This window comes from Colletes gigas, unplaced genomic scaffold, assembly GCF_013123115.1.
Source record: "Colletes gigas isolate AHSC1104 unplaced genomic scaffold, ASM1312311v1 Colletes_gigas_Sc00012, whole genome shotgun sequence".
Classification (NCBI taxonomy): Eukaryota; Metazoa; Arthropoda; class Insecta; order Hymenoptera; family Colletidae; genus Colletes; species Colletes gigas.
The window spans coordinates 4,393,887-4,404,232 of NW_025106641.1; the positions used below are offsets into that span (position 1 = coordinate 4,393,887).

A 10,346-nucleotide genomic window follows, 5' to 3' on the forward strand; every position below is an offset into this window, starting at 1 on the left:
CGTCTGGCATGATCCGATACTACCGCAACTTACGCTCCCTTTATCGAGTACGAACTGCAGTTCCTCGTGACAAAGTTACGATAGATACCCTCCTCTGTTTCAAACTTTTCTTTCAAAGCTGTATTAAGTTCTAATGGACAGGTGGATATATTTATTCGCTCGATAGTATCCCTTCACTACCCCCCCCCCCCCAAAATTGGGTGTGCACGGATCTAACGGACTCGTCGCCTCGATTTTGGCTGGATATCTTGCTGATGGCTGGAAACTACGGTCCCTTGCATTAAGGACAACTTTAACCGGTATCATCGTTAACGTTATCCCAGGCAGTTATCAAACTTCGCGATACGAAAACTGTTTGCGTGGCTAGTACGGGCGATCTGTGCTTTTCATTCGGGACTGCAAACGTGCATATATAGGGGTTGTTTTCGAGAAAATCGACTTTGAAAATTCCACGAGCGCGCGAGCAACGTGGGGCGACTTGGACATTAGCGTAAGTAGAAACATCGATGTATGGTCAGACGCGCCTCGTTTCAACTCAATTATTCCGCAGACCAGGCATCCTACGATAAACTTTATTCTACATTTTCGACGCGCCTTTTCACCTAGAATCACCATGATTAAGGAACCAATGACGAAAGCCTCGGTTTCGTTAACGTTTAAGATTTCGCAAAGCCCGTTTCTGGGTCCGCATAATTTCTAATTCCTCGACCAGCTTCGTTCAAATTATTGTAATAACGGTGCTCGGTAGGTTTGTGGACCATAAGCGCGCGCATTCGGTATAATAGAGTGGAAGACAGGTCATTTATATAAATGGAGAATAACGGGGGAACGAGAACGCTACTCCAAGGCGCGCCTAATTTGATAGAACGTCAGGAGTATTTGATGTCACAAATCCTGCACAGGGGGAACACTTTGTCACGCAGTTTTGAAATGGGTAAAGAAGCTCGAAATAAAAAATCTCTAGGTTTCTCGTTCACCCTTGTCTCCTATTCTGCCGCGGGTGTAATCCTCGTTGTAACCATTGGATGGGAAAGAGAGCCGGTTAAATAGCCGGAACAGCCACGGGACCTCTAATCCAAACGTTAGCGACGAGCATAAGGTTAACGATGTTGGTTCCGGGTCTAATCGCGGCAAGATATTCGCGGGGGATGGGGGATGGATCGGTTGATGGTCGTAACGGTGGTGGAGAGGGTACGTCGGGCCCTTATCGCGGGTAGCATCCATCCAATACAGTTACCGGTCGGTCGTATACGTTGGACGAATTAGCCTGGGATGTAAACAGCGATGTTGTATTCAGCAGGATTCAGGAGGTCGTCGTAGGGGCGGTGTAGGCGTCGGGTACAGGGCCGGGCGAGGATTTCGCGTCCGTAGGGCTGAAAATCGAGCAACGTGGATGCGCCAAGAGGAGCAGTGGCTCGAGGGAAGCACGGTAATCGGTTATCGTGCTAATTGACTGCGGATTATCGAACCCAACGTCGACGTCGTTAACGAGTATACCTTCGAGTCAGCGACGCTGCTTCAACACTCGACGGCCGATTCGATTCTACGAGCGTCAAACTCGTCGGGCCAGCGATCGATTATCGATAGACGACTACGTTTTTAGAGGGAAATGGGAATCCGGTCAAAGCGACGGAGAACCTCTGTTCGCGTGGATATTAAGGAATCTGTTCGTTTGTGAAAGTTCGTCACTCGATAATAGACACCGTTTACCATTCCTTTCCATCGCTTATCGCGGAGGAGGAAATTTTCTAAACGCGATACCGTTTTATTTTTTTTTTCTTTCTCCCGAATGAACGAAAGCAACGCGTAGCGTTAGAAGTTCGCGAGCAATTATCGTTTGGGTAACGCGACGTTATTAGGGTCAAGCTGATTCCGCAAAGCTGTCGGGGGGCAAAGCTCGATGGATAAAGGAGGAAGGAAAGTAAAATTAATAAAAAAAAAATAGCTTGTTGCTCGTGCTGCCGATTAATTAAAACTTTAATCGCCTCGAGGAGATCCATCGGTCGACCAGCCGCCAACCACTTTCCTCTTCTGTGATTTTCAGATACAACGCTTTGTACGCGTCAAGTTTCAGACCGTCTTTCCTCGGGGAAAACTACGCCGTTAGCGTAAGAAAACGCTGCTCTCGCGTGGCCGTTTACCCGACGATGCTTCGCGAAAATTTTACAGTTTAAAAAAAAAAAGAACAAAAAGGTAGAGAAAATGGCAGCGTTCCCGACGCTTTCGGGGAGAAACTTTTCCCGCGATTAAATTCGTTTCGACGCGATCGTACGGATTCAGAGGAACGGCCGTTTCCTACGAAGCGTATTTTTCTCTGCCCCGTAGGAGGGAATACGAGATATAATTGATAATCGGAAACTTTGGACGATTCGCGTGGGTCGTTCATCATCCGTAAGTAATTAAAACTTGGGACAAGAAAGTCGATTTCTCTCTTGTCCGGACGTTCAAAAATTTTCAGGGCGAAGACGCGTCCGCTTAATCGGAGACTGTATAAATCAAGTTGATCGATCGACTTTGTTCCACCGCGATGGAACTCGATTTAACGAGGCCCCCCCGGCCAGAATTTCGAATAAAATCGAGCGCGTAAGCGGAACGTATTTGTGTGTGTGTGTTTTTTTTTCTTTCTTTAAATCCTCTACGCGAGAGCTTCCGTTATTGTAACGCATTTATGGAAATTGCCGCGGCTCGCGTTCAAAGATAATCTATGCTAACGAGGGAACTTGCGAGATACTTCGTTTCCGCTAGAAATATTCGTTAAAAATCTCCAGGCCCCCGTCCGTTGCGTCAAGTTTTGAATGCTTTGACGGAATCGTTAACGAACGCCGTCGACGCCGCGCGTCGCGGATAAGAGGCGCAAGGTTAACGCAATTTGGAAAATTCGGGACACACACTAGGAAAACCGTGGACAGGGAATCAACTTTTGAGAATATTTGGTTCGCGAGCACGACTGGATTAATTACTAGTTAGTTTGCTTCCTTTGACCAGCCGCATCGTCGTTACTCTCGAAGCAGCATTTCGGTTTCGAGTAAATTGCGCTCGGTATTTTGCGAGCCTCGTTCCGAGCTGTTTGTAAATAAAAGTTTGCCGATAACGCGGAGAACAAAAATAAAAAAATAAAAGGAAACAAAAAACGAAACGAACCGTTTCCCGGGTGCGCTGTTCGCGACAAAACGCTAACAATTCCAGATACGAGTGCCTCGATGCCCGTTGTTCTAATAATACGAATCGATGCCCCGCATTAAACAAACATCCCTCGGTCGCGCGTACGCGTGTACCATACATTGCTAATTTATTTGCAGAAACGCTGGCGCAACGTTAGCGCGCGATAGCGACGACCATTATTTAATAACGGCCTTTCATTGGACGACGAATTTTGCGACATTAGCAGCAGATGCGCGGTTTCCATTCATAACGCGTCCGACACCTGCGCGACCACCCTTCTTTTCTCTTTGCCTTCCAACCCATAAGCAAAGTGCTTCGACGCAGAAATTTCTGCCTTTCGATGGATTAGTTTTCCCTTCGATATTACAATCGATACTCGAACGATTCAAGAGAATCTCGTCTTTAGTACTTTGCAACTGTTTCCTCGAGGGGCCAATACTAATTTTATTTTCGGTTGTTCCATCGATTCGATTTCAATACCGGAAACGTTGGGACCGATCGTCGGGACGCGTGCGCTGTTTAAATAAAAATCAAGTTACAAGCGAGACGCGGGGAAGTTGGGTTGAATTTTTCATCCGTCGAGCGATGAACATGCACGACGGTTTAAATTTTTCACGGAGCGACGTGCACATATCCGAAACAACGGCGCGACAAAATCGATACAACGAAAACGGCAACGCACACGTTTTTCCGTCTCTTTTGTTTCGCGCACCGGCGCGTTTTGCGAATTCTGAGTATCCGTTTGATCGTTCGGTTAAATTGTCGTTCCGTTCCTGTGCATCGTTACGCTCGTATTAACGCAAAACAATTTTGAAAGGCTTTCGCCAGGGGCCCCATCGATGCAACGTACGGAGTCGGAGAAACGGAACTCGGTCTCCGGGCGGCGTGCTTCAATTTTGTCGAATCGTTTGAATCCGTGACAATTCCCGCGAAACAACAGACTTGTCCCAGAAATCGGGGACAAGCATGCCGTTTATCGTTTCGAATTTAAACGCTTCGCTTTCCTTTCGAGCAGAAGCCATTTTCGTTGGATCCTTTCTCCATTTTACCTCTCCCCTTTTTAGCTTTCCCTACGTATTCGTAGCAATTAATTCGACGTTAATCGAATCACCGGTACGGTAATATCGTTTCACGGCTAACTTCGTTTGTTTACATCTTTCGTCCTTTCAGTCTATATTGGGGATCGAGTTCCTTTCGCTAGTCAACAACTTGTAAACGCACAGGAGTCAGTCGACTGTGTACATTGGACGTATTCGGTACAGAAATTAATTTCGTGCCTACCGCGTCGTGAAAATGTGGTTCGTGGTGGTAAATTTGTTCCATGACCATTATTAAAAATCCAAAGGATCTAGAATCAAGCCAACGATCAGTTTCGTGTTTCCTCCCGGAATTAATACGCCTTCGTGCAAAGGTAATATAATTCGCCAGACATTAATACTTTCCTCCTGCTTTTGGAAATCTTAAACGGGCTCCACCGAAAGAGGGTGCAAAGGGTAACCAAAGGAGGCGTGGCTTATTTTCGGAAGATACGAGGCGACCCTAGCACGGACACGCAGACACACATATTCACTCCGTCGTTCCGCATCGACGCTTCTTGCTCGTCCATGATGGTTAACAAGCTTAGTTTAAACACTCGTTAGAGCGGCTTGATCGTTGTTTCGAGCAACCAGCTGGATCTCGGGCTGCTGGCGCAGCAAGAAGAGACGCGGCCGTGGCTGAAAGCAGCTTATATCCGAAACGAGTACGTGGTTCGCGATGTAACGAATTTCATTAGATAGTTTAAGGCCGTGCTAGATAATATTCCGTGAAAACGGCCGGGCGCGTCGAGCGACGCGACCCTTAAGTCCCCTCTCGTTAAAATCCCGGTTAAACGACGTTTTCGGATCGCTGGGCGGTTATTAAGAAGATCTAGTGTCCGACGCTGATACAAACTTTTTAACTCGATTCGCGGAATAGTAATTTAAGCTATCGCGGCCGTGAATCGTTTTACCAACTTCTCGAGCGTTTTCGTTTAATTAATGCCCCTTTTACCGAACGCTTTGCAGACGGCGAGCAACCTACCCGGACGCGATAAAAAGTTTAATTTCTTGCGTGAAAATGTGTGTACAAACTCCTCCGCGTGCCGGGGAAAAAACGGGGGAACCATAATAAATTTGCTCTCGCCGCTCAAAGATCCCCGCCATTCGCTTTGAATCGAATATTCGCGGGACGATCTCGCTGAAAATCGACGCTCGGCTGTTCGAAAAGGATTCGATACGTCCGAGTGAAAACGTATCGATTGCCCGAGGCGCCGGAAAATTACTGGCATTAATCTCGGAACCTTTAATTAGGAACGACCGTGACAAACGCAGGGAATTTTTATCTAAATTGTCTCACCATTTAGGCATCCCCTCTGGCAGGAAATTTTTCCGCTATATTTCATTTCTCTCTTTTTTCTCCCTCCCCCCTGCTCGTAACTGATCCTTTTCGACGATGGAGCACCATCCACCCCCTTAAACGGACACTTAAGGACCCGTACATTTACCCCGGATTCCTCTCTCGGCCACCTTTAAACGTATTTCCGCGGTAAAATAGTTTTTATTGGAATCATACTTCTAAAGAGTGTCTTCGTTTATTAGACGTTTCAAAAGGTAACTCGTAAAAATCATAGAAATTATGGACGCCGGTGATATCGAGTAATGAATTGCACGAGAGCGAAGTTGCAGAGGTATTTAGGTGTTATTCAATGAGCTCGAGAAAAAGTGAGGTGTGCGGCTTAAGATGATTCAAAATGGGACCATAAGCGTGATTCATTTAGTACGAGCTGCCTTAGAGGCCACGAAACTGCGGAAATTACGTTGCACTCCTTCCAGCAATAAACGGTATTTGGCCTGGTCCGGATACCACAGCAGTTAGTATACCGTGCTGCACTAAACACGAGCTGGATCAGAGAGCAGTGTACAGTTTTGGTGGATTTTAACGTTCGTTAGAAAAAATTTATTTATCGTTTGTTAAATCGTTTTCGACGAGTTCGTGAATTTACGAGCATCACTTACGTATTTAGAAAAATGTTTTGTAAAACTTGGTAAATTTTAAACGTTACACCGTACAAGTATATTGTTGCAGTCCGTGGGCCGTTGCAACCGTAACGGAAAACGCATTTCGCGTCGTTCGTTTCGGTTTTTGAGCAGACATTTTTCCGCGAATTGAAACAGTTATTCTCCCGGGTGGTTTTAATTATTCGTTGGAATATGCGACGCGATGGGTGACGTTTATCGAGATATCGGGCAGTATTTAACTGCTGAACCAGCACTGAATTACGCCCGCACTTTCCGTAAATCAAGATCATCACGATCTTTTCGTCGGCGTTGTAAATCATCGGCGGTGTGTAACGTTTTGATATCGTTAAACGCGTTTCGGCGCGTCGAAATAGACGTTTATAAATGTTTGCAACGTTGGTCTGGCAAAAATTGATTCGCAGACAGGCGGGCAACAATTTTATAAACGCGCGAAACGGTCGAAAATTTGTACGATCGATCTTCGTTGATCCACTATAGTTTCTACGTTTCAAAATTCCACGTACGAGCATAACGGAATAAAACACGATTGTTTGGTTCTATTTTACTGTTATTGGTCTTCTGTGAACAACGCTGCTCTCATTGTCGTTAGGCATTATTGAATATAAAATACTCGCGATAATAGAGCGTTTGTTATTGTTCGTTGTTATCGAGCTGAGGCGAATGCCATTGTTTACTTCCGTGGGCAGTAACGAGTTGTTATTGCTACGTTCATTTAAATCAAATATAATTATATTACACGCCATTCTCTTCGGTCCTTCGTTTTCCAATATCGATTCCTGCATTAATACCGTGTTTATCAGCAGACGGGGATTTTTAAGAATTAATCATTTCCAATTCGTACCTGTTTCGAATCTTATTCGACTCTCGATAAACTGTTAATATTAATTTGCTATCGATTATTCGTAAATTTGTACACGGATCTACATTTGATCCTTTCTCGAGAGAAAAATCGAAACGAATCGGTAATTGGTTATATCAGACTGTGATTCCCCCCCCCCCGAAAGACAATTCTCCTTTCGTCGACAGAGTACACAGAACATTTCTGTTGCAGACGTACACCGATCCGGAGGATCGAGTTCTCTCCGCCGGCCCTCGTGCACTCGTGCCTCGAATTTACGCGTTGGCCCCGTTTGTTTGCGAAGACTGGAATCCAATAACCGTGAAAGCAGTCTGCGCCGGTGGTGGGTAGAGCCCAGTCTATTAAAGAGTCCGACGGACTTCGCGATTCTTTGCTAAGTCCACTAAAGAAAATACTTTACTCGCGAACTCGTTAATAGTGGAAAGCTATCTCGGTTGCCTGAAACAGCGACGTGAATTTCAGAAATCGAAGGATGTTAGTCGACCAGGGCCAGGTTAAACGCTCGGGGGTTGGTATTACTGGCTGGATAGGTTGAATTACAGCGTTCCGGATCGTTTCTCGCGCTACGAAGCTCCTTGTTAAGCAAAATCGAATTCTTCGGGTTTCGCTGGGCTGCTCGAGAAACCGAGCCAGGAATTTTGATCGATAAAAGTTCTAATTGTTTACAATTAATTTAAAATCCGAAGAATGTTCGAACTCTGGTAGAAGGCTGTTATCTCCCCTGCGTTTTCCGTTCGTCACGCTCCGACCATCAATCGCTAGCCGCGATGTCTTATTTTTTTAAAGCGTCTCTGTTCGACGGAGCGTTCCAAAAACCGGTCCCAAGGAGTTGTAGATGTCAGTGGTCTCCGGTGTTCGACGAGGTTAGCGTTAACCAAGAAGTTCACGGTAGTTGCCTCGGAGGAACACGTAGAGTAAACTGGATAGTTTCGTTGGCCTCGGTTCAACAACAGGGTTACTCCGATACTTAACCATCGAGCTAAACCGATTTTGCTCGAATTTACTTTACAACCGCTAATACGGAGAGTCGAGGGCAAGTTACAAGGAACGTCGAATTTCCACGGATAACTTCTTGAAAATGTCTGAAGCACACGCGCAACGGAAGAAAGGAAACCGCTTCCGGCGTCGAAACTCTCACCGTCCACGTTCGCGAATTCAAACATATTAACACATTGTTGATCGACAATTTTAGACGGAAACTTAACTAAATTGAAACAGATAATCAAGTGCAATGACCAGCTATGTTAAGCTTCTAATGGAAACTCGTTTTTGAAAGTATCAAGCCTTTATTTCCATTTTTTAAATCGCAAGAAGTCTACCCTGGGTTGGAGAATTTCGATTTAAAAGCGGAAAAAAGTAGGTTTTCCAGGAGAGTGTGTTTCGGGTTCTCCATGGGAAGGGAAGGTTTTCTGGTTTGGTGGCCACATGTGCACCGTGCTCGTAACACGTGCCACGGTGCAGAGCTCACGTTCTGCACGTGCGTCTGCGTCGAAGAAACCCATATCCGGCGGGACTCGAGCCCCCCTTCGCTACCCCTCTTCAGGTAACGGTAGCGAACCAGGCCCAGGGATGCTTCTGATTTCCATATCGTAATTAATTTCTCATTTACCCGGTGCACCGCATTAATTATATGTCCCACGGCGACGCTCCGACCATACATACCTAATTAGTTTAGTTTCGTCTGGGATTTATAAAGTGCACGGCTCTATACAGGCTAATCCGGCAAATCTCGATTGTGAATTCTAGCAATTCATCTGCGGTCTCGCCACGTACTTCCTCCTTTGTTCATTGGCTCGTGCACGGCCACGGGATGCTCCCGAGACCCGGGTACCGTCTTCGATCGAGTTCGAACAAGGAACTGGTAACGTTGGTCCAAATGTATTCCTCGGGGGTTGTTTCACCCACGACGGCGTAATATTTGTCGCGTACGTTTCCGCGGGGTTCGGTGCAATTCGAACTTTTGTATAATTTCTTTTCTCGCGGCGGTGTACGCGTATCGGAAAAAAGTTCCCGAACGAGTTTCGCCGAATCTAATCCCGTTGTACGTATCCATTAAACATTAATTTTGATATTCCCGCGACCCGCGGCGGGGCAAAATGAATTAAGGAAAGAGTTTTCCAGCGGTAATTCGTGCGAATGGTTGCCCCGTTTCCCGACCACTGGGTGCCTCGTTTGCGCAACACGACCAGGAAAAGGGAACATCCTGCCGTTTAAACATTAAACAAAAAAAATTGCTTTCTTCTCGTGTACCGGAACGTGACGTACGTAACGGGGGGAAAGAGCTTGCATCATTCCGGCGTGTTTCGCTCGCTGGGCACAAATTGGAACGCAACTTTCCAATCGATCGATAGAATTTTCATCGATAGGGAATAATAACGAGTAGTTTCTCAATGTTTATCGAGTAAGAATGTTAGCTGGAGCGAAGTTCGTTGCTCGCGGGATTCACGGTCGGAATTCTCGCTGTTTATTAGAAAAAGAACGATACTCACTCGGATGCTCGGACTCGGCGTTGTTCCCATCTTCCTGTGTAAAAGTAGCTTTCCTCGACTGTGCGTTGGCAAAGGTCGATACCTCGATGCACGTCACTGCGATCAATATCCACAGCATACTGACGAGCGTCTCTTGATAATTTCACCCTCAAACCATCCTAACGACGTTTACGTCTTGTTCTCCGTGCAAGGGTCGCAGGGTCCCAGTCACCTTGTTCTGTTAACAGAATGGGGCCAATTAACCAAAGATTACCTAATACGTTTACCCCGAATGCGACTTGAATTATTTACAGAGAACACGATACCGGTAAAAGTAGTTATTCTTTGCTATCCGACGTAAGTTGACAATCGATTCGATGGAGACGGGGGATGAAATCGAAAGGATCCGTGAAATTAATAATCATACGGTTAGAACCGCTTCCGTAAAAATCATATTATTACGAATCGCCGCAAGAAGGGGACAGCAGGAGGAGAAAATCGAATTGAATTTGATACGGTCGGTTTAGTCGACGACTACTGCTCATCCTCGGCGCTAGAAGATTTAATCGAAGATTCCCCTTCGCCCACCGTGTTCCACCCGACCCTTATCTAATCTAATCCCACCAGCTTTTGCTTTTCCCCGGTGGAAGCGAGACGGCTGGTAACCAGGATACCGACAGCAATACTGTCGCGGTGACAAAAAACTATGAGCAAACGTAATGCGTTATTCTAATGTCCATCGTTTCGCACAGGTGGACGGAACTCCTCCTCGTGGAGCGTCGTTCCAGTTTTCGGAAC

The 10,346-nt window shown here is 46.1% G+C and overlaps 1 protein-coding gene across 1 annotated transcript in view; it reads right to left on the reverse strand.

The window, feature by feature from the left end:
* The window catches only part of LOC122398906 (hemicentin-1-like), a 125,092-nt gene extending 115,405 nt beyond the window's left edge, over nt 1–9,687 (reverse strand). Inside the window, exon 1 of the mRNA XM_043399170.1 lies at nt 9,570–9,687. Coding sequence (XP_043255105.1) covers nt 9,570–9,687 — 118 coding nt within the window. The remainder of the gene's footprint in view (nt 1–9,569) is intronic.
* Nucleotides 9,688–10,346: the final 659 nt, after the last annotated feature.